Source organism: Aquarana catesbeiana, linkage group LG02 (genome assembly GCF_042186555.1).
Source record: "Aquarana catesbeiana isolate 2022-GZ linkage group LG02, ASM4218655v1, whole genome shotgun sequence".
NCBI lineage: Eukaryota > Metazoa > Chordata > Amphibia > Anura > Ranidae > Aquarana > Aquarana catesbeiana.
The window spans coordinates 104,787,795-104,812,644 of record NC_133325.1 but is presented as its reverse complement, the minus strand read 5'-3'; the positions used below and the strand labels follow the sequence as shown (position 1 = coordinate 104,812,644).

General features: G+C 41.9%; 1 protein-coding gene across 10 annotated transcripts in view; it reads left to right on the top strand.

Annotated features, from left to right (window-relative positions):
• Positions 1-24,850, top strand: part of NBEA (neurobeachin) — a 919,734-nt gene that overhangs the window by 774,847 nt on the left and 120,037 nt on the right. For all 10 annotated transcript variants that reach the window (XM_073613318.1, XM_073613319.1, XM_073613325.1 and 7 more), the window contains 3 exons: positions 7,950-8,067; positions 15,122-15,224; positions 18,561-18,676. In XM_073613318.1, coding sequence (XP_073469419.1) covers positions 7,950-8,067; positions 15,122-15,224; positions 18,561-18,676 — 337 coding nt within the window. The remainder of the gene's footprint in view (positions 1-7,949; positions 8,068-15,121; positions 15,225-18,560; positions 18,677-24,850) is intronic.

Sequence of the window (24,850 nt, the reverse complement as noted above, 5' to 3'; positions counted from 1 at the left end):
GCTGCAGAAGTGGTGGGTTCCCAATTAGGATTGGCAAATGCAGCAGGAAGGGCATTATGGGCACGACGGGCCTGTTTGTCTTCTTCTTGGTGGCAGCGGGGCACTACTTGTGCTTGCCACCTCACCAGCTTGAACTGCACTTATGGGACTCGCCACGTCACCAAGTGTTACTGCAGTGCTGGTTTGACTACGACCAGGCTGTACTAGGCCACTGGTGCTTGCCACTTCACCAAAAGGCTACCAAAAAAACTGTTAGCGATCGCAGCGATCAGGCCTGACTCTGCGAACGCTGCAGTTATGCGTTTAGTGTTTTGTAAGTGTCAGTGATCGATCGATATTGCACTTGGGTGGGCTGGGCTGGGCGGAGGGGCAAAACGCAGGTGCTAGCAGGTATCTGGGCTGATCCTGCTAACACTGCGTTTTTGGGAACCCTAAACTGCTGGGGACGCTAGTATAGATCTGATCGGATCAGATACTATACCACTAAGGGAGGTGTACGGTGCGTGCGTGGGTGTTAGCGCTACTGGCACTAACCTGACACTGCCTGGGGCTGGTGCTTGTCAGTTCACCAAAACGCTACCAAAAAAACTGTTAGCGATCGCAGGGATCAGGCCTGACTCTGCGAACGCTGCAGTTATGCGTTCAGTGTTTTGTAAGTGTCAGTGATCGATCGATACTGCACTTGGGTGGGCTGGGTTGGGCGGAGGGGCAAAACGCAGTTGCTAGCAGGTATCTGGGCTGATTCCGCTAACACTGCGTTTTTGGGAACCCTAGACTGCTGGGGACACTAGTATAGATCAGATCAGATATTGATCCATTCAGATACTATACCACTAAGGGAGGCGTATGCTGTGTGCGTGGGTGTTAGCGGTACTGGCGCTAATCTGACGCTGCCTGGGGCGACGCATATCACCGCTGGGCGATCAGGGGGCTAAACCTTTATTCGGTAATAAACGGCGGGTGCCCTGACACTATAAAAAATAAACGAACTAACCAGCGTCACCCGTAACAGTTATACGGTGATCAGTGGGGAAAGGGTTAACTAGGGGGCAATCAAGGGGTTAAAACATTTATTAGATAGTATATGGGGGTCCCTGTCACTATAAAACGCTGACGGTGAACCTAAATATTTACCTCCCTAACTAGCGTCACCAGTGACACTAATACAGCGATCAGAAAAATGATCGCTTAGTGACACTGGCGACAGGGGGTGATCAAGGGGTTAAAACTTTATTAGGGGGGGTTAGTGTGGTACCCTTGACCTAAAGGGGGCTAACCCTAACTGCCCTAACACACTAACTGTCACAAACTGACACCATGCAGTAATCAGAAAAAAAAAAACTGCTTGGTGTCAGTGTGACGGGGGGGGGGGGGGGGAGGGGTGATTAGGGGGGGTCGGGGGGGATCGGGGGTGTTTTGTGTGCCTGGCATGTTCTACTGTGTGTGTGTGTGTGTGTGTGTGTCTGTTTTCACTCACATTACAGTCTTCTCTCCTCGGCGCCGGAACGGAAACTGCCGAGCCGAGTTGAGATGATTACCATACAGCAGCATAGGAATGATTTCATTGGTCGTCGGCGATCGCGAGGGGGGGGCCACGAATGGATGGCCTCTCCCTCACCTCCGATCGCCGCTGGACAAAAGCCAACTGCCTCGGGCAGGCAGATCACGTACGGGTACGTGATTCTGCCTGCCCGTGCCATTCTGCCGACGTATATCGTCGGCAAGTGGTTAATAGGTGGAGGGGATCTATAGTAAGGCTGTATTCACACCTGAGCATTTCAAAGTCGTGTGGTTTTTGCCGCGATTTTATGTAAAGGGCAGAAAAATGGCTGTAATCTGCACCAAAGAAGCTCATGTTCTTTTTTGAGCTTATGGCGTTTTTCAGGCATTTTGCTTCAGGTGACAAAAAGCTCAGATGTGAACAGGTGCCATTGAAATGAATGGGATTTTGTTGGTTGGGCATTTTTTAGGCCTTTTTTTGGGCGTTTTACAAGCGTTTTATGAGCTGAAAACGCTCAGGTGTGAATGCAGCCTTAGGTGTGCTTGCATCTAGAGATTGTTCTTGCAACAGTGTTTAATATTTTTTCAGATGTAAAGTATTGGGACACCTGTCTTTACATGAACTTTAATGGCATCCCAGTCTTAGTCCGTAGGGTTCAGTATTGAGTTGGCCCACCCTTTGCAGCTATAACAGGTGCAACTCTGGGAAGGTTGTCCACAAGGTTTAGGAGTGTGTCTATGGGAATGTTTGACCATTCTTCCAGAAGCACATTTGAGAGGTCAGGCACTGATGTGGATGAGAAGCCCTGGCTTGCAGTCTCCGCTCTAATTCATCCCAAAGGTGTTCTATCGGGTTGAGGTCAGGACTCTGTGCAGGCCAGTCAAGTTCCCTCACCCTAAACTTGCTCATCCATCTTTTTATGGACCTTGCTTTGTGCTCTGGTGTGCAGTCATGTTGAAACAGGAAGGGGCCATCCCCAAACTGTTCCCACAAAGTTGGGAGCATGAAATTGTCCAAAATGTCTTAGTATGCTGACGCCTTAAGAGTTCCCCTCACTGGAACTAAGGGGCCAAGCCCAACCCCTGAAAAACAACCCCACACCATAATCCCTCCTCCACCAAATGATTTGGAGGGGTGGCCCAATACTTTTGGCAATATAGTGTGGATGTTAAGTTTGGGGAAGAGGAACTTGACTGGCCTGAGTCCTGACCTCAATCCGATAGAACACTTTTGGGATGAATTCGAGTGGAGACTGTGAGCCAGGCCTTCTCATTCACATCAGTACCTGACCTCACAAATGCGCTTCTGGAAGAATGGTCAAAAATTCCCATAGACACACTCCTAAACCTTGTGGACAGCCTTCCCAGAAGAGTTGAAGCTGTTATAGTTGTAAAGGGTGGGCCAACTCAATATTGAACCCTACGGACTAAGATTGGGATGCCATTAAAGTTCATGTGTGTGTAAAGGCAGGCATCACAATGCTTTTAGCAATATAGTATATATCTGATGCGGGTGGAAGCCAAGAAATTGAATTACCCACCATTTGATTGATTAGAATTTATTGGAGATTTTGTGATTTACTAAAGATTAAAAGACGGCGCAAGTGCAGTCTCTCAGTGATGAGTAAGCACGTTTATGTGAAACGCTTCCACTGGCATAATATTGGATTGATGTAGGTCATGTTCTCTTGATATTTTGGACTTTCAATAAACTTTTTTGATTTTATTTCCGGATGTGCTGCCATTTCTCTCTGCTTCAATTGAATTTCTCTGGCTGCGGACCAGGCAGGCACCCGTATTCTTCCAGCAGCTCTTTAGATCCTAGCAGGTGGTCTTGAGTGGTGTGCACCCAGCTCTTTCTCTCAGCAGTTTCTCCAGAGCTTAGTAAATGAGGTGAAGCTTCACTTTGCAAAGAATATCCAATCACATGCAAGGGAGAAAAAAAATCAGCTTTTTTTGCTTGCACATGATTGGATAATAGAAGTCATCATAGCTTCCCCTCATTTACTAAGCTCTGGAGCAACTGCACTTCCAAAGTCTATGTGCCTTTAGTAAATCCACCCCATTGTGTAGATTACGTAGAGTGCTTCATCAAGAGTGTGACTCCCGGGGGAATGGAGTGTGAATTTTCTGCAGGTTAGAATAGATCAATGTTCTTTTAAAGGTGATTCTACAGACCTAGTATGTGCCCTTCTAATCCTAATTATTCCACCCCTCCTCTTCGCCTGTTTACCTTGCAGTAATTGGCACTATAGTAATAATTGTCTCTGTAGATCACTACAAAGGCTATATTTTTTTTTTTTTTTTTAACAGCAGTGGCAGTAGAGGAGCACATCAAATATTTTGTTAAATTTTAATAGTTAACCAGCAAAGGAATTATTCTTGACATATGATTGTCAGGGAACAGAGGCAGAAAAAATAGTTTAAGGCAGGAGAAATTCTAGCTGTGGCGAAGGCGGCGCTTTAACCGCATTACTGGAAAGCGTCCTTCATTCATGGCAATCCCTTCTGCTTACCTTTCCTTTGTACTGCTCAGTGTTACTGCTCTTACCGCTTGGTCTCTATGACAACTGTTTAAATTGGGATGGGTACCTGTCATCTGGAGTATTACGGAGAAAAGTGTTAGTGAATACATAGTCCCATGGATGGAGCATTTCAATGTAATCCAATTTTAATTGAACTCTAGAGACTTTGATGTGCTGCATAGGTTGGGAGAGTGTTATTCCTGGGAGAAATTACAGCAGCCCAGCACAGCTTTCACCAGTCCAGACTGTCATTGCTCAAGAAAAAAAAAAAAAAAGCATTAGCATCAGACCCTAACCCTTCCCGTGAAACATCTCACTCCTCTCTTCTCTCCATGGGGTGTGTGTTGTCTTCAGTCTCCCGACACGCACTCTTTTTTTTTTTCTGAAGGGTTTATAGATGCCATTGACTGATGATCGCCAAATAACATTAGTCCGTGGCAGCAACTGTTTTAAATATTATCAATGATTTATTTATGTAGATCATATACACCGGCCAGAATACAACACATTGCTTGTAGACATCCTTTAGCATGAAGACAAATCACTGCAATTAATTAGGTTTTTTTTTTTTTTTACTCTTTTGAATGGGAAACTTTTCACTGCACAACAAATCATTGCAGTAATTAGCATGCAGTGGTCATTACACGGATGTGCAGGTCTTGTAGTTGCTTACAAGAAGCTTCCATAATAGTTAGGGTCAGCTTTTCAGGCAGACCTACAAGGGTTTCGGGGGTGCATCCCCTTCCTCAGCCTAGCTCTAAAGAAGGGGGTGCGCCCCTGAAACGCGTTAGCTATACCCCGTGTTCTGTGCATGTCCATGCATTGTTTTTATGGCCTATTTTCAGTTGCATTTTGTGAGTACCCACTTTTATATAAAACGTTTTTATTATTAAATTAAAATAATTTATTATTAAATTAGTTCCAGTGAAGGGAAGTCTTAAGGTTTCAGCATACCAAGACATGTTGGACAATTTCATGCTTCCAACTTTGTGGGAACACTTTGGGGATGGCCCTTTCTTGTTCCCAACATGACTGTGCACCAGTGCACAAAGCAAGGTCCATAAAGACATGGATGAGCGAGTTTGGGGTGGAGGAACTTGACTGGCCTGCACAGAGTCCTGACCCCAACCCGAAGTGCCCCCATAGCAAGCTGCTTGCTGTGGGGACACTTAGCAGGAGGGAGGGGCAAGGAAAGCCGGCGAGGGACCCAAAAAGAGAAGGATCGGGGCTGCTCTGTGCAAAACCACTACAAAGAGCAGGTAACTATGACATGTTTGTTATTTTTAAACAAAAAAATTAGACTTTAGTATCACTTTAAGAATACATGATAGTGGCTCTAGTATTTATGAATATACAAAGGATGGGATGTGATTTAGGCTGGGTTCACACATGTGCCGCGCGAATTGAAGCTCGGGTTTCACTGCAAAGATAAAAATCAGTTGTTCAGAAGTTCCTCTGCGCTTTAGCTGCGGATCAGTGAGCAGGGACGGGGGGGGGAGAGCTTTAGTGAGGAGAAGAAGAGAATTCATGTTCAGAACGGAATGCATCTGCGAATCAGATGCATTCCCATAGAAGATAATGGACTTGTAATTTGCACCATAATGCCCAGAAAACGCACACTTTTTTGTGCAATGAGCAGTGCGAAAGCAACGCACATATGTGAACCAGATACGTTCAAATGAATGTATTTTAAAATGTCCTGCGAATTGGTTGCGGTGTAAGCCGCATCTAATTCGCATAGGTGTGAACTGGGGCTTAGGCACATTATGGCGATTTTATCCATTATTTTTATTCGCCTGCTAGGTTATGAATTATGTAATTTGAATATTCATGTTTTCTGACCACACAGCTTCTAAAACTGGCCATTGATTTGTCATGGTGGCCTCATGTTTTTGTGCAATCAGGCCACCAAAAGACCTGTTCATAAACTAGCACAGTCTTGTTTTGCCCTGGTGTGCATGTTTATGCATATAGCAGACATCCTTGGCTACAACTTTGTCATTTGTGGTAGCATTGGCAATAGGTGAGAAAAATCCTACAAAATGATTTTTATTCTGGGAGCCATTGGTCAAGAGTTACTGCTATGACATATTGTTGCCTCAGCCAGCCTTAGGAGAAATCAGTTATGTAATTCCTACCAATGCCATCATGTAATTCCTGATGTGTTAATCATGTTTTTTTTCCATGAGCCATAGTGATTTTCACTATGCAATATTTACCATTCTTTTATTCGATGTGATTTTGCTGCAATAGTCCACTCTACGTATTGTGGCCATTCCTACATGTGTGTGAAGTTGCAGCATCTATTTGGATGAGGTGTCTGACCTACTTTATATGCCTATAAATATCACAGTTGGAATGCTGTCAGCCGTTACCTGAACAGATTAGCACTTAAAGCCTTGTTTCCAGTATATTTCTTATCTTCAAGCACTTCTGTCTTGAAATCGCTCATTGGATTACCTTGCCTTTATTGATTTTATATTACTTACCAACGAATAAAGGAATTTAGGAATGACTCATTAAAATAGATGTAAACCCTAAATGAATGAAATTTTGCTTGCTAAAGCACTGTGTATATAGTGTCTACAAACACACTGCCTTATGACCACAGTAATATACCCTATCTAGCCTGTGAAGGATCTCAAACCATGCATTTTACATAATGCGGGCACATAGTTTCCTTATTAATATTATTATTATAGATACAACTCTTGTGTTTTTGAGGCACTGTGAAAGGAACTTGATGGACTTTCAGCCTCATCAGCTATGATAATAACCCGAGCTGCCTATTTTCACCATGAGGAAGCGTGACATGCAGCATGAAATGACCATCTGCTTTCTGTTCATCCACCTCATGAACCCCTGACACAAGCTGACTGGTGAATGCACAACACCCTTCATTTCTATTCACTCCCAAAACACTGCAGAGAGTGAAACATAGCTACCAATGAGGATAACTTGGCTGTATATATTCAGAGATTAGGTCTATCTATCTTGTGACCGTGGGTTGAGATGTCTTTTAGGTAATCACTGTGGGGAAGTTCTATAACAATAAGCTCTGTGTCCTTTAAGACCATTCAAACATACCAGATTGTCTATCCATCCAAATCACCTGTTTTCTCTCTCGTTTCTTTTCTCTATACCTATCTGTCTGTCTTTGTCCCCAGAGAGAAACAAAATAAATCAAGCAAAATGGTGCTGCATTGGCCATTGATATTGGCTTTCAAATAATAAAAAGGAAAAAAAAAACCCACAAGTTTCCAGGTTCAAGTTCACTTGCCTAGGTGCCAACCCACCCAAAATGTAACATAAACCATGCATTTTGATTATATTACAAGTAAACCATAGCCAGTTTTCACCATACACTTCTTTCAGTGGCTATGCTTTCAATAGTTATTATCCTTAAGGAACATAAAATGAATTTAAGGTTTTATAGTTTCGATCCAAGAGAATGTTCTTCTAAAACATTGATTCATTTTTCGTAGGACTAATACCTGTTAGTTCTGTTGTTGTAGTGGTTTGTTAACATAAATAGTAGGATTTGGGTGTCTCTTTTGTTAAATGCACTGGAGCATTGATTGCTTTGCTTTTATTTTGGAGAGGAAAGTGGTATAACAATAAGCAGTGTGATTAAAAAAAACTTTATTCAAACATGCCTGACAAGCGTTGTCCTCAGAGACCATTCAATCATACCAGATTGTCTTCATGCTGTATTTCCCATAGGTTCCTGTTATAGTCCAAAGCAGCTGATCCTCAAGGACTAACATTTTCTAATTAATCTCTTATATTAAGTGACGATAATGAATTCACAGAGAAAACGTTTGAAGAGAAAGGTTCTGATGGAAAAAAAAAATGACTTGAAAACAATTTATTTGAAAATAGTTGATACTAAACTCTTGTCTTCTTTACCTTCTATTTCTTCAGGTTCTTGCTTACACTGAAGGCCTCCATGGGAAATGGATGTTCAGCGAGATTCGGGCTGTCTTTTCCAGGCGCTATCTTTTACAGAACACTGCACTGGAAGTGTTTATGGCCAACCGCAGTGAGTTACACCATTTTAAAACTGATATTTTGCTGTTGTGTTTATTGAGCCTTGCATCACATAAAATGAAGACAATTACTCTCAGATCTCTAGCACACACGGCAAGAGTTACAATAGAGACTTCTAGAATTATGCAAAGAAAGGATTACCTATGGCAGCAAATTGTCTCTAAGCATCAATAAAGCAAACTCCGCTCTCCCATGCAGCTTGTACAACATAAAAGTGAATAGCAGCCTCAGCCTGCATGTCTCTGCCAAACCATGCACCCCCTGACATGTTTCGCTTTGCCCACGGAGGCTTAGTCATAGGCACTATGATTAAGCCCTGGTGGGCAGGGTGAAACGCTTCAAGAGCGTGGTTTGGCAGAGACGTGCAGGTTGAGGCTGCAATTCACTTTTATGTTATATGTGCTGGATGGGAGAGCGTAGTTTCCTCTATTGATGCTTAAGCACTCTGTGGCTTAGTGCACTGACATGCTAGCACCCCGCCCGCTTCTCTCGATCCAGGAATGACATTTCTTCTCAACTTCAAGCGGTGCTCCAATGCCCTGTACACACGATAGGATTTTCCGATGGAAAATGTGTGATAGGACCTTGTTGTCGGAAATTCCGACCGTGTGTAGGCTCCATCACACATTTTCCATATGAATTTCCGACACACAAAGTTTGAGAGCTTGCTATAACATTTTCCGACAACAAAATCCATTGTCGGAAATTCCGATCGTGTGTGAGAGACAAAAGCTATTGGCTACTGCCCCGTTTATAGTCCCGACTTACGTGTTTTACGTCACCGCGTTCAGAACGATCTGATTTTCCGACGTCTTTGTGTGACCGTGTGTATGCAAGGCATGTTTGCGCCAACATCCGTCGGAAAAAATCCATGGATTTTGTTGTCGGAATGTCCGACCGTGTGTACAGGGCATAAGTCTTCGTTCGCCAAATTGTCCCTCTTATTTCTGGATACTGTGTTACTTGAAAGTGAGAGTCTTGTTGCTGCGGGCAACAAGAGCACCAAAGTAATTTGCTTTTATAAGGTCCAGTGTCAGCTGCTCAGTACAAAGGATCTCAACAGTTCATTTTACTAACAGTCCTTGCACACTCAACTTATAGAACCAGATAAGGACTTGGAACTTTTGGTCTGGGAGGCAAACACAACCAATTGGACTTTTCATGGTAGGGACAGTTTCCTGTGGGCTGAAGAAAGTGCAACACACAAAGTGTGCCACAGTGGTCTGTGGGTGGGAATGATGAAATGTGGGTTTAGTCTTAAAGTAATATTAACCACTTGCCGACCGCTGCACGCCGATATACGGGACCCGCGGACTCGATGTCTGCCGGTCTCTGGGCGATCGTGTCACGGAGCCGCGGAACGGGGAAGTGCCTATGCAAACAAGGCATTTCCCCGTTCTGCCTTGTGACATGACAGAGATCACTGCTCCCTGTCATCGGGAGCAGTGATCCCTGTCATGTGAGTGGAAGCCCATCCCCCCACAGTTAGAATCACTCCCTAGGACACACTTAACCCCTTCATTGCCCCCTAGTGGTTCACCCCTTTCCTGCCAGTGTCCTTTACACAGTAATCAGTGCATTTTTATAGCACTGGTCGCTGTATAAATGACAATGGTCCCAAAATAGTGTCAAATGTGTCCGCCATAATGTCGCAGTCCTGATAAAAATCGATTTAAAAAAATTAATTAATAATAAAAATGCCATAAAACTATCCCCTATTTTGTAGACACTATAACTTTTGCGCAAACCAATTAATATACTCTTATTATGATTTTTTTTTTTTTTTAGCAATAATATGTAATGAATACATATCGGACTAAACTGAGGGAAAAATTTGTTTTATTATATATTTTTTGGGGGATATTTATTATAGCAAAAAGTAAAAAAAAATGCGTTTTTTTCAAAATTGTCGCTCCTTTTTTGTTTATAGCGCAAAAAATAAAAACCGCAGAGGTGATCAATTTTCATCAAAATTTTGATCAACGTCAATTTTGTTTGGGTGCAACGTCGCACGACCGTGCAATTGTCAGTTAAAGCGACGCAGTGCCGAATTGCAAAAAGTGCTCTGGTCAGGAAGGGGGTAAAATCTTCCAGGGCTGAAGTGGTTGAAGTCAATTTTTTTCATAAATCATAAACTAATAACATAACTTGCATGTATTTTAAAATTTTTGTTCTTTTTGAAATTGCCCCCCAGCACCACATTCCTGTTATATTTGTGCCCCCAGTACTTCTGGGACCTATGGCGTCTCCTAGAAGTCTCCTCTATGTGCGAGCTCCTGTGTGAAACTACAACTGAACATGCAGCCTTTTAGAAGGCCACACACAGGCAGCACAAGAGGGACACAGAACCACTGTCAGTCACTGCTGTGGAGGCTTTTGCAGGTGTCCCTCTTGTGGCTGCCTGTGCGTGTAGCGATTTGTATGGATGCATGTATAGTTGTAGTTCCAAGCAGGATCATGCATGTAAAGGAGACTTCTACAGGACTTCATAGGTCCTGGTGGCAGACAGGGAAACCAAAATAACAAGAGTGGGACAGTGGTGCCAGTGGCCAATCTCAAAATGAAAAAAAATTATAAAATCAAACCAACAAATGCATATACATTTATGTTGTTAGTATATGATTTATGAAATAAAAAAATTACTTTAATATAATTTTAAGACTAAACCCACATTTCATCATATAATTGTACAGAAATATAAAGGAAGTATAGTAGTGCAGTCGGGGACAGTTAAAAAAAATAAAAATAAATAACAAATGCATGTAAATTAATGTTTGTATCTGGTTATGGAAAAAAAATACTTTAACATAGTTTTAAAGCACATGGTTTATTGAAACCTGCATTTTCACATACTGTATATGTGCTTTAAATAAGGGATTATAAAAGATGAACTGTAAGCAAAAAAATGTTTATGAAATGGATACTGCTCTGTGAACATAATATAGCTTCCACTAAATAAAATAACATGCAATCTTTAGAAATAATCCCTAGCTTGCCCAGCCAAACCTTTTGCATATAGTTTATGATACAGTATTTCCGTCTGTGTTGCTAGTAGGGATATATACTTATTAGTTGGGTTTTTTAACCTTTTCTATTTTATTCAAACCTAAAACATGTTTTAACTGGACATACACTTTAACAAATCGGCACCGCACATTTCACAATTTTAGATTTTCTTCCAGCATTGACTTCTTTGGAGCTGTTCACATTCAGTCATTTAACATCAGAAAAGTCAAATTTTGAAGACTAGCATCACCCCTGCTAGTACTATGTAAATCACAGTGTGTGTGTGGTTGCAAGGTTTTGCCCTCTGACTTTTAATTGCATAGTTACATTGTTGGTAAGGTTGACTAAAGACAATAGTCCATCCAGTTCAACCAGTGTAGGTGTACTTGTGTCAGTGTCTATAATTATTTCCCATATCCCTGTATGTTGTGTTCATTACGAAGCACATCCAAGAGTCTTTTAAAAATATCCATACTCCCCGCTGCCACCACCAATTGTAGAAGAGAGTTCCACATCCTTATTGCCCTGACAGTTAAAAACCCTCTGCTCAGTTTAAGGTTAAACCGCTTCTCCTCCAATCTCATTGTGTGGCCCCGTGTCCTCTTACACTCCCTGAGACTGAATTGTTTATTTCCTATAAGGTATTTGTAAATCGCTATCATATTCCCTCTCAAGCATCTCTTCTCCAGCGAGAATACATTTAGTGCTTGCAGTCATTCCTCGTAATTGATGTTGTCCAGGCCCCTTATTAGTTTTGTTGCCCTTCTTTGGACTCTCTCTTGTTCCAGCACATTCCTTCGGAGGACTGGTGACCAGAACTGGAAGGAGTACTACAGATGTGGCCTATCCAGAGTTTTATATAGTGGCAGGAATATCGTTTTATCCCTGGAGTATGCAGTATCCCCTTTTTATGCATGCTAAAATTCTGCCGGCCTTGGTAGTTGCAGCTTGACATTGCATGCTATTGCTCAGTCTGCCATCTACTAGGACCCCCAGATCTTTCTCCAACCTTGATTCCCCCAGCGGTTCTCCCTCTAAGGAGTAGTTTGCATTTATGTTTTTTTGCCCTCCAACTGCACTACATTACATTTCTCCACATTAAACCTCATTTGCCATGTATTTGCCCACTTCATTATTTTGTTCAGGTCTTTCTGTAAAATTTCTATATCCTGATGTGACGTTATTGCCCTGCTTATTTTTGTGTCCTCTGCAAAAACTGAGATTGAGCTATTTATCCCATCCTCTATATCATTTATGAATAAATTGAATGGAATTGGTCCCAAGACAGAACCTTGGTGTCACCCATTTACCACTCTGAGTACACAATATTTATCACCACCCTTTGGGTATGCCCCTGTAACCAGTTTTTTACCCAAGAACAAACTTTATGGTCCACATCCTCAGACCTCAGTTTGTAACTTAAGCGCTTATGGGGGAACTGTATCAAATTCTTTTGCAAAATCCAGGTACACTAAATCAACAGGCCTTCCCCTGTCTAGATGGTAGCTCACTTCTTCGTAGAATGTTAGCAGGTCTAGCAAGAACGACCTTTCGTAAAACCCATGCTGATTATTAGGGATGGGCGAACAGTTCGGCCCAAGCATAAGTTCGAGCCGAACTTTGGTTGCTCAGATGTTTGGCGAACAATGAACATTATGCGGTGTTCGCTGCTAATTCGAAAGCCGTGGAACACCGGTAAAGTCTATGGGACATTAACATGTAAAACCAAAAGTGCTCATTTTAAAGGCTTATATGCAAATTATTGTCAAAAAGTGTTTAGGGACCCGGGTCCTGCTCCAGAGGACATGTATCCATGCAAAAAAAAGTTTTAAAAACTGCCATTTTTTCGGGAGCAGTGATTTTAATAATGCTTAAAGTGAAACAATATAAATGAAATATTCCTTTAAATTTTGTGCCTGGGGGGTGAAATGACATTTCTAAAGGAAAAAAGTCATTCAAAACTGATCGCAGCTGTAATGAATTGTCGGGTCTAGGCAAAATATAGATAAAACTCATTGAAAAAAACAGCATGGGTCCCCCCCCCCAGTCCATTACCAGGCCCTTTGGGTCTGGTATGAATAATAAGGGGAACCCTGAACCAAAAATGTTTTAAAAAATTGCGTGGGGTCCCCCCAAAATCCATACCAGGCCCTTCAGGTCTGGTATGGAAATTAAGGGGAACCCTGCGCCAAATTAAAAAAAAGAATCCGAGCATGCCACCTGGCAGGCCGCAGGAAAAGAGGGGGGACAAGAGAGCGCCCCCCCCTGCTGAACTGTACCAGGCCAAATGCCCTCAACATGGAGAAAGTGCTTTGAAGTAGCCCCCCAAAGCACCTTGTCCCCATGTTGATGGGGACAAGGGCCTCATCCCCCCTTGCCCGGTGGTTGTGGGGGTCTGCGGGCGGGGGGCTTATCTGAATCTGGAAGCCCCCTTTAACAAGGGGACCCCCAGATCCCGGCCTCCCCCCATTGTGAATTGGTAACTGGTACAATGTACCCCTACTCTTTCAAAAAAAAAAGTGTCAGAAATAGTAAAAAAGACAGGAGACACTTTGGGAAAAGTCCTTTCTTAAAAAATAAAAAAATAAAAATGTCCAGCGATGTCCATTCATCTTCTATTGCGCCGCCCGACGAACCGGAAAAAAAAAACTGCAACAGCTCCGCTTCCATGGAAGGCCCCCGCCGAGTGACGCTTCTTCTCTGTGACAGCTGTTACATAGCTGAGGGTGGGGCCACTCGGTGATGTAAATGAGTGACCCCGCCTTTCTCTGACATCACGAGGTATCAGAGGGGGTGGGGTTACCCGGTTATATGACCGGGTGGCCCCGCCTTTAGCCATATAATAGCTGTCACCGAGAAGAAGCGTCACTCGGCAGGAGCCACCCATGGAGGTGGAGCTGTTGCGTTTTTTTTTTTTTTTTCTTTTTTCGGTTCGTCGGGCGGTGTGATAGAAGATGAGTGGGCATTGCTGGACATTTTTATTTTTTAATAATGGACTTGTCCCAAAGTGTCTCCTGTCTTTTTTACTATTTTGAGACTTTTTTTGTGAAATGGTAGGGGTACAATGTACTATGGCATACTATAGACACCCCCCCAGGCATGATATTTAAAGGAATATTTAATTTTTATTGTTTCAACTTAAAGCATTATTAAGATCACTGCTCCCGAAAAAACTGCAGTTTTTAAAACTTTTTTTTTTGCATTGATACATGTCCCCTGGGGCAGGACCCAGGTCCCCAAACAATTTTTATGGCAATAACTTGCATATAAGCCTTTAAAATGAGCACTTTTGATTTTTCATGTTTGTGTCCCATAGACTTTAACGGCGTTCGTCCGAATTTTTTGCCTGTTTGCAAGTTCTGGTGCGAACCGGACCGGGGAGTGTTCAGCTCATCCTTAATTATTACTACTAATGGTACTTTTTTCTTTACATTTTTGGATATAGTCCTTTATCATCCCCTCCAATAATTTACCCACTATTGATGTTAATTGCCTTTTGTAGGTTGTCAGTAATAAGCCAAGGTTCAAGATAATGCCACTTTGCACCAGCTATTATTTGAGCAGTGCTGGTGTTCAGGGGTGTAGTGTCTCATCTTGCATGACAGCCAGCAGTAGCTGACCAGGAGCCAGGGGGAACATCACTACTTCACTGTCATTTGTTCAGTACAAGAGCAGCTGGCGCGTGGTTCAAGAAAGACAAGAGTTAGACATCCGCTACCCACCCAACTCGACTGCCAAAATGTGATGGGGCTTTGCATCTCCTTAAGCAATTAGAGCAAACTTGCAGGCAGGACAGTATCAATCCATAGGACCCAACCCAGGTACATTCATTTCCTTTGCCTCACATCTCTTTAATTCCACCTTTGCAAACAGGACTTCACCTCAGTGCCATACAAAAATAGGTGTTTCCAGAAAATAGCCCCTTTTTTGTGTGGAAAGTGATTGTATTATGAACATATTGTATGTACAAACCTGTATTTTGAATATACATTTCTTTTTATATGTTGGTCTGATGTTCTGTTTCAAACTTTTTCCTTAAGCCTCAGTCATGTTTAATTTTCCTGACCAAGCCACCGTGAAAAAAGTGGTATACAGTTTACCTCGTGTAGGAGTTGGCACCAGCTATGGCTTACCACAAGCCAGGTATGTCGTTATAAATATTGCCATGGTTTTTCTTAATGTTTGTAACATTTGATAGTAAATTACTAATCACAAAAAGAGCCAATGAGTCCTATTTGTGTCTAAAATTGTCGCGTTACATATGATTTTACCCAAACCACACTTCTCCCTTGAAATAAAATGTTAAGGATGTTCTCCAGGCATGTTCTGCTAATATTAAACTGCCTGTATAAGGTTTTTCAGCAAGCTCTGTTTTCTGACAGATTAAAAAAAAATCAGGGTAAAGAAATGGCAAAGTAGAGAGATCATTAAAGAAATGTTTGCAACAAGGCTGCACTAATTCTGAAAGCACGCTGCTCTTGAGCAGCCCTTGTCGATCTCATATATTTTGGATGTAAAGACATTTCTGACAACTGGCTCGTAGATCATGGGAGCTGTTCAGACAAAGCCAGAGCTGTCAATCAAACAGTCCATGATGCTCATCAAGCACACATCCTACTTCTCTGTCCCAGATGTTGCTGATATCATTCATCTGAGCTGGTGACATGCATTAATCATGCAAGTGTAACATCCTGTATCTTGCCCAATCTCTCTAATTAGGTGGGGAATTGTTATCTTAAAAGGGGTTGTGTCTGAAATAAAAAAAATAGTTCAAAAATAATGTACAAGATTTGCTAAATAGAATAACATATTTATACTTCCTTTGGGTCACATTTGGTTATAAATTGGTTTTAAAAAAATGCAACCATGCCACCTTTTGGCTGTCTTTACTATTAATGATTAATTTACATATGTGTTTGCTGCATTAAAAAGTTCTGCTGTAAAAAAATAAAGAAAGACAAAAAAAAAAATTATATATATATATATATATATATATATATATATATATATATACGGGTGATATTAGAATATTGTGCAAAAGCTAATTTATTTCACTAATGCAACTTAAAAGTTGAAACTAATATATGAGATAGACTCATTACATGCAAAGCAAGATAGTTCAAGCCGTGATTTGTCATAATTGTGATGATTATGGCTTGCAGCTCATGAAAACCCCAAATCCACAATCTCAGAAAATTAGAATATTGTGAAAAGGTGCAATATTCTACGCTCCCACTCTAGAGTGTCCCACTCTAATCAGCTAATTAAGCCATAACACATGCAAAGGGTTCCTGAGCCTTTAAATGGTCTCTCAGTCTGGTTCAGTAGGAATCACAATCATAGGAAAGACTGCTGACCTGACAGTTGGGCAGAAAACCATCATTGACACCCTCCATAAGGAGGGAAAGCCTCAAAAGGTAATTGCAAAAGAAGTTGGATGTTCCCAAAGTGCTGTATCAAAGCACATAAATAGAAAGTTACGTGGAAGGGAAAAGTGTGGAAGAAAAAGGTGCACAAGCAGCAGGGATGACTGCAGCATGGAGAGGATTGTCAGGAAAAGGCCATTCAAAAGTGTTGGGGACTCTCACAAGGAGTGGACTGAGGCTGGAGTCAGTGCATCAAGAGCCCCCACACACAGACGGATCCTTGACATGGGCTTCAAATGTCGTATTCCTCTTGTCAAGCCACTCTTGAACAACAAACAACGTCAGAAGCGTCTTATCTGTGCTAAAGAAAAGCAGACCTGGTCTGTTGCTCAGTGGTCCAAAGTCATCTTTTCTGATTAGAGCAAATTTTGCATCTCATTTGGAAACCAAGGACCCAGAGTATGGAGGAAGAATGGAGAGGCACACACTGCAAGATGCTTGAAGTCCAGTGTGAAGTTTCCACAGTCTGTGTTGATTTGGGGAGCCATGTCATCTGCTGGTGTTGGTCCACTGTGCTTCATTAAGTCCAGGGTCAACGCAGCCGTCTACCAGGAGATTTTGGAGAATTTCATGCTTTCTTCCGCAGACGAGCTGTATGGGGATGCTGACTTCATTTTATAGCAGGACTTGGCACCTGCCCACACTGCCAAAAACACCAAAACCTGGTTCAATGACCGCGGGATTACTGTGCTTAATTGACCAGCAAACTCGCCTAACCTGAACCCCATAGAGAATCTATGGGGCATTGCCAAGGTAAGGATGAAAGACATGAAACCGAACAATGCAGAAGAGCTGAGGGCCGCTATTGAAACATCCTGGTCTTCCATAACACCTCAGCAGTGCCATAGGCTGATAGCTCCCATGCCACGCTGCATTGAGGCAAAAATTGCTGCAAAAGGGGCCCAAACCAAGTACTGAGTACAAATGCATGCTTATACTTTTCAGAGGTCCGATATTGTTCTATGTACAATCCTTGTTTTATTGATTGCATGTAATATTCTAATTTTCTGAGATTGTGGATTTGGGGTTTTCATGAGCTGTAAGCCATAATCATCACAATTATGACAAATCACGGCTTGAACTATCTTGCTTTGCATGAAATGAGTCTATCTCATATATTAGTTTCACCTTTTAAGTTGCATTAGTGAAATTAGAGAACTTTTGCACGATATTCTAATTTTTCAATTCTTACATATATATATCAAGAAAAGCACACAGTGTGTAGAAAATGTATTGATTTTAATCCTACAGTTGATATAAAATAATAATGATGAAAAAACATTTTGTTTGCAGGTGCAAAGCAACTTAGTGCTGATTGCAGATATTAATATAACCATTTTCTAATGCCTACTGTATATACATAGTGACATTAAAGGGGGAATTTACCAGAACTGGAGAGTGCAAAATCTGGAGCAGCTCTGGATAGAAACCGTTTAAACTTGTAGCCAATCGGCTTCCTGTTTTTTGTTTTTTTTTAGTTTATTTTTTTGTCAAAGCTTTATTGAACAAGCTGAAGTTAGAAGCTGATTGGTTACCATGCACAACTGCACCAGATTTTGCCCTCCAGTTTTAGTAAATCAACCAGTTTGCATCTGTGCTTTGAAATTTCCAGTTTCATCCCTATCTGAAGCTGGCTTTACACTTGCAATCTGATCTATCTTCCTTAAAACTACAACAATTTGGTACAAGAGCACACTTGACAAGATAAAAATTGGATGGAATGTTTATAGAGCTTGGTCCACAGTTTTGGTAGATTGGACAGAGATTGAATAGAAATTTCAAATTTAGATTGTAAGATGCACTCTATTTCTATTCAATTTCAACCTCTTTGAATCCACCAAGAATCCGATTTCAAGTATGCAGCAGAAAGCAATCTACCACCTACGAGTTTGATGGACCACCAGCATTTGGTCTATTAAACAGTCAAAACGTGGAAATAAATTGTCAATTTGATTGCATTTTATTGAAATATCAAATCAAAAATGGAAATAACTACAACGATTTCATTAGAAGCATTTAGATTTTCATAGTATATTTTGTGATCTATTTCAAGGCGAATATCCCTGGCCACTCCGCGGCAGCTTTTTAAATCCTCCAACATGACTCAGCGTTGGCAACGTCGAGAGATTTCGAACTTTGAATACTTGATGTTCCTTAATACCATAGCAGGTAGGGCTGCTGGCTCTTCAATCCTTTCTAATATGTTTATGTTTGTCAAAATGTTGAGCACCGTGACTTGATCGAATGCGTTTATCCCTCTGGGACTCAGCTGCAGCCTTATGATAGACTCTGAAGCACTCACATTAAATTTGATAAGGGATTGTGGAGCCTATCACTAAGGCTCTCCCGATGCAGTGAATGTTATGGAGGCAGTGCCTAACTCTCTTGCCATTTCCCCAGCTTGACAGCTTTGTCTGAAGCTTTATTAGAGGCAACAAACCATCGCCAGAACCTGTCTGGAAATAATAATGGGGGGAAATGTAATTTTACTATTCCGTCATTTTCAACAACAGCAACCAGACACAAGTCTAACAACAGTATCCCTGCCTAGTACAGATGTCACCTGCAGTGTGGCATGATTAGGTAACCATGTTGTATCTGCTTACCTCTAATCTCACACTTCACATAGAAAATATACTGAGTGTGCAGCCTTCCCATCAGTCATAAGATGCTTTTGTGGGGGCTATGTCTTATAGCTCATAAATGTGTGCTGCAGAAACAAGGTGGCTTTGCAAATGCCTATATTTTTACTGTGTTTAACTTGCCTTAATAGCCAGAGGATGCAAATACCTCCAAGCCCTTGAGGTCATGTGACCCAAGCCTAACGCCAGCATACTGTTATCTACCACCTGCAGACATTATGAAAATAAAGAACCTTTTATCTTTTCAGATCCCTTTTATTTTATCTGCTTCTAGTAGCTTTATTATGCATACTAAAAAAGAATTCTACACCCAAGTTAATTCGAGCATACCTATGTTGGTACTTGAAAGATTTTTATTGATATTTAAAGTATATGCATGCTCAAAACATGTTTTTATTCTTTTTATTTTGGATAGATATGGGAAGAGTTAAAACCCCTGTCAGTTTACTTTTTGTTGAACATGTTACGTTAGTGTGCTTTCTCTTCCTTTTTTGTCATGGAATTGGGAGTGAGAGTAGGGGCCCTTTCACAGGCTGACCAGTTGGGTCCACCTGTCAGTTTTTCATTTGGACCTTCCAGACCCCTCTATGGAGCGTTGCCCGTTGACACCCTCTGACATCCCACCCGATCCTGTCCGCTAAAAACAGACGGATGGGGATCCCCATCCATTGGGCAGATCGGATGCCAGTCGGGGGTAAACAAACAGGCAGTCCGTTTACATCCCACTGCCCATAGTGGATAGCGGGCTGTGTTTGTGTCTTCTCTGCATAAGTGGAGTGGACGCGGACCAGCCATCCGCCTGCTCAGTGGGAATCAATGTACAGATTCCCCGCTGAACTCAAACGAAGCTCACCCTGCGTGCAAGAGGCCTAAATCTCTACAAAGTTTGGGGAATTTCCCTCTTAGACAGTTGTCTCCCAAACAAGTGTCACCATTTAAAGATGTCCCCAGAACTGGAATCTTCTGTTTCAGTAACAATAGCCAATAGGACAATTAGAGAAGGAGATTCTCCTCAAGTGAGACTCGTATAGCAATGAAATTGGCAGGGGTTCTAACCCCTCTGCAAATTGAAAAATATATTTATATATATATATATATATATATTTTGGATATACATACATTTTAAATGATCAGTATAGAAAGTGCTGTACGATTCAGCTGTACGTCTCATTTTGCAATAAACCCCAAAAGAGTCCCCTGGTGATGTGACCTTGACATCCAAGAGCCCTTTCTTCTGAAGCTTTGGAGAGCTGATAACTAGCAAAATACAAAATTTTCAACATTTCTGTTACTTAAACATTTCTGTTAGGTACTAGTCTGTGAACTGCCATAGCATTAATACGACAGTAGGACTCTTTAGAATCATCTCATACTGGTAAGATAGTGGGACTGACTCGGTATGTTTCATAGATGAAAACTACTGTACAAATGAGATCACAAGTTCTTATCCAAATATCCAATCTCCATTAGTACTTGTGTGAAGTAAAATGTTCAAACTTTGTTGACAACGGTTTGAATGAGAAACAGTATTTGCAGTGCAAGCTTTCTGAGTCTTTGGGCCTTTTCATCACATTAGTTCCCAAACATACTGCCATTTCAGCTTCATTGGTACATATCCTAAATGAAGTGCTCTGAAACTTGTGTTTTTTTTCTTTTTTAACAATTTTGCCAGCTAACTTGATTTTGCTTAAAGGAGATTTAAATTTAGTTTTCTTAACCACTTGCTTACTGGGCACGTATACCCCCTTCCCGTCCAGGCCAATTTTCAGCTTTCAGTGCTGTCGCACTTTGCATGACAATTGCGCGGTCATGCAACACTGTACCCAAACAAAATTTTTAGAATTTTTAGAATTTTTTTTACACAAATAGAGCTTTGATGATATTTAATCACCACTGGGTTTTTATTTTTTGCTAAAGAAACAAAACAAAGAAAATTTTGAAAAAAACAAACATTTTTCATAAATAAAATTTAGCAAACTGGTAATTGTTCACCTTTACTGATGTGCGCTGATGAGGCGCAACTGATGGGCACTGACGAGCACTGATTAGGTGGCACTAATGGGCACTGATATGCGGCATTAATAGGTGGCATTGATACACTGGTAGGGGGCACTGATAGGCAGCACTGATTACACTGATGAGCACTGATATGTGGCACTGATTGGCGGCAATGGTAGACCCTGATTAGCAGCACAGGTGGGCCCTGATTAGCAGCACAGGTGGGCCCTGATTAGCAGCACTGGTGGGGACTGATTAGCAGCACTGGTGGGGACTGATTAGCGCACTGGTTGGCACTGATCGCTGGCACTGGTTGGCACTGATTAGTGGCAGTGGTGGGCACACATTGGGACTGATGTCCCTGTAACAGAAGCCAGCACTGGAAGTCCGCGCTGTAGCCATCTTTCAGCTATAGCATGGGTGGAAAGTGGTTAAAGTGGTTGTAAACCCTTACATACAGTTTTCCCACTGAAGTGACTGACTTCAGAGATTAAACAAATCCTCCTACATAAATCATACCTATTTATCTGCATCTCTCTCTTCGCCAGAGGCGTTCAAAGTCCAGACTTTATATAGCATTTCTGATCTCCAGCAAGCAGAGTGTGGAAATCTGATGTCACACACTGCACAGCAGGGAGCTGCTGAAAAGTGAGTGGAGGCCATGGTCACACCCCCCCCCCCCCCTATTTTTCATAGGGAAACATGCATGCACAGCTAAGGCTGTTAATCACCTTCTGTGTGCTAGAAAAAGGGAGTCAGCCTTTGAGTCCCTTTTTCTAAATGACTCATGTAGGTAGTAGGGGAGGGAGACAGCAGAAAAAAAAAATCACACTAAGTGCTTTGGATTGAGGCAAGTACACACTATAGGATATGCTTTGTTCATTTTTTTTGCTTCAGAGGATTACAACCACTTGATGTGTACTTGTTGTCATCTTTTTATTTTCCTCTGAATGCTAATGATCTCCTTCAACCCTTTTTGCAGCCTCCTCTTGTTCTACATTCATGCACTCCATGGCATTATTAATGGTGTTAAAAGTGGACCATGTCTGCATAATGGGTGTTAAAATTACTACTTGTAGTCTCCATCAGAAACTCATATGAAAGGGTGACAATACAGGACCTCATTTAGGAGATGGGGACGGTGGGTTGTCGCCCTATAACAGAAAGTGTCTAAACAAGGAGCTAAACTTCAGGATTACTTGCTATGGGTCCCAATTAGCCATTTTCCCTCCCCAGTGTCATGTAACTTGTTACTGTTACAAGGTCTCAGGTGTGAATGGGGAGCAGGTGTGTTAAATTTGGTGTTATCACTCTCACTCTCTCATACTGGTCAGTGGAAGTTCAACATGGCACCACATGGCAAAGAACTCTCTGGGTATCTGAAAAAAAGAATTGCTGCTCTACATAAAGATGGTCTAGGCTATAAGACGTTTGCCAAGACCCTGAAAATGGGCTGCAGCATGGTGGCCAAGACCATACAGTGGTTTAACGGGACAGGTTCCACTCGGAACAGGCCTTGCCATGGTCGACCAAAAAAGTTAAGTGCACGTGCTCAGTGTCGTATCAAAAGGTTGTCTTTGGGAAATAGACGTACGAGTGCTGCCAGCATTGCTGCAGAGGTTGAAGGGGTGGGGGGTCAGCCTGTCAGTGCTCAGACCATGCGCCGCATCAAATTGGTTTGCATGGCTGTCGTCCCAGAAGGAAGCCTCTTCTAAAGATGATGCACAAGAAAGCCCGCAAACAGTTTGCTGAAGTCAAGCAGACTAAGACACGGATCACTGCAACCATGTCCTGTGGTCTGATGAGACCAAGATAAACTTATTTGGTTCAGATGGTGTCAAGCATGTGTGGTGGCAACCAGGTCAGGAGTACAAAGACAGCACTGGGGAGCTACAGTTCATTGAGGGAACCACGAATGCCAACATGTACTGTGACATACCGAAGCAGAGCATCAACCCCTCCCTTCGGAGACTGGGCTGCAGGGCAGTATTCCAACATAACAATCCAAAACACACCTCCAAGACGACCACTGCCTTGCTAAAGAAACTGAGGGTAAATGAACTGGCCAAGCATGTCTCCGGAGCTAAACCCTATTGAGCATCTGTGGGGCATCCTCAAACGGAAGGTGGAGGAGCGCAAGGTCTCTAACATCCACCAGCTCCGTGATGTCGTCATGGAGGAGTAGAAGAGGACTCCAGTGGCAACCTGTGAAGCTCTGGTGAACTCCATGCCCAAGAGGGTTAAGGCAGTGCTGGAAAATAATGGTGGCCACACAAAATATTGACACTTTTGGGCCCAATTTGGATATTTTCACTTAGGGGTGTACTCACTTTTGTTGCCAGCGGTTTAGACATTAATGGCTGTGTGTTGAGTTATTTTGGGGGGACAGCAAATTTACACTGTTATACAAGCTGTACACTCACTACTTTACATTGTAGCAAAGTGTCATTTCTTCAGTGTTGTCACATGAAAAGATATAATAAAATATTTACAAAAATGTGAGGGGTGTACTCTTGTGAGATACTGTATATCATAGTTTGGTAGACTCTCTAACTTTCACACAGACTAATTAATATATACTGGTTTGGGTTATTTTTGCCAAAGAAATATAGTAGGATACTTTTTGGCCTAAATTTGCAAAATTTTATAACCGATACTAAGAAAAACATTATGTTCAAAATTTTCATAATTTTTTTGTTTATATAGCAAAAAATAAAAAACCCATGGGTGATTAACCCTTTGGCGCTAGCCGTACTCAAATATGCGGCCTCTCGGTGCCTGGTCCTTAGTGCGGAGGGGTCGGATATTTGCATGACTTACCCCTAATACACTTGTGCCGAGAGTGTGCATGATGCGGTGCTCCTGGCACAACTGCCATCGCTTAACTGAAAGCTCCCGATCGCAAGTTTTCAGACCCTGTGACTGCCGTGACAGCCAATCACAGGGGTCACATGATCTTAAGCCGCGCCCTGCCTCCCGGCGTCATAAACCTTTTAAAGGACCAGGAGGCTCTGGCGTCAAGAGGTTAAATATCACCAAAAAGAATGTTTTATATGTGTGAAAAAAGATATACATTTAATTTGGGCAAAGTTTTGCATGACCATGCAATTGCCAGTTAAAGTAGCACAGTGCTGAATAGCAAAAAATACCCTGGTCATAAAGGAGGTAAAACCTTCCTGAGGTCAAGTGATTAAGCACTAAAGCTAGGACACTTACCTGCTCCCAGACAGTGATTTGACAGTGAAGCAGCAGCTTACTCTTTTGCCTATACTGCTCTCTCCTCCTGTCAGCATATAAGCATGCAACAAAACCTGATTGGCCACTAGTGCTACCTATGCGTTTCCCAATCTATGCAGAGGATTAGAGAAGACTGATACCAGGTCAAATTTAGATACTTATCTAGTTGCACTTAAAGATACACATTTTTTTTTAAAAATATATTGATGGACTAATTGTAGTTTGTTCAACCACTGCTTTGAGATTAGCTGTAAGCTATGAAGGTTTAAACATATTGATTATTATCTTATCCTAACTACCTAGGCAGTGTGTGACAATGACCTTAAAGATAATGTGAACCTGGTGGAGTTTGCCTGCCTCTCCTTTTCTCACTTCGATTTCCTACATCCCCCAACTTATGATGTGCAAGCTTTTGCTAACTAATTATGTGTATATTTAGCTGCAGTCTGCAATGAGCTTATTATTG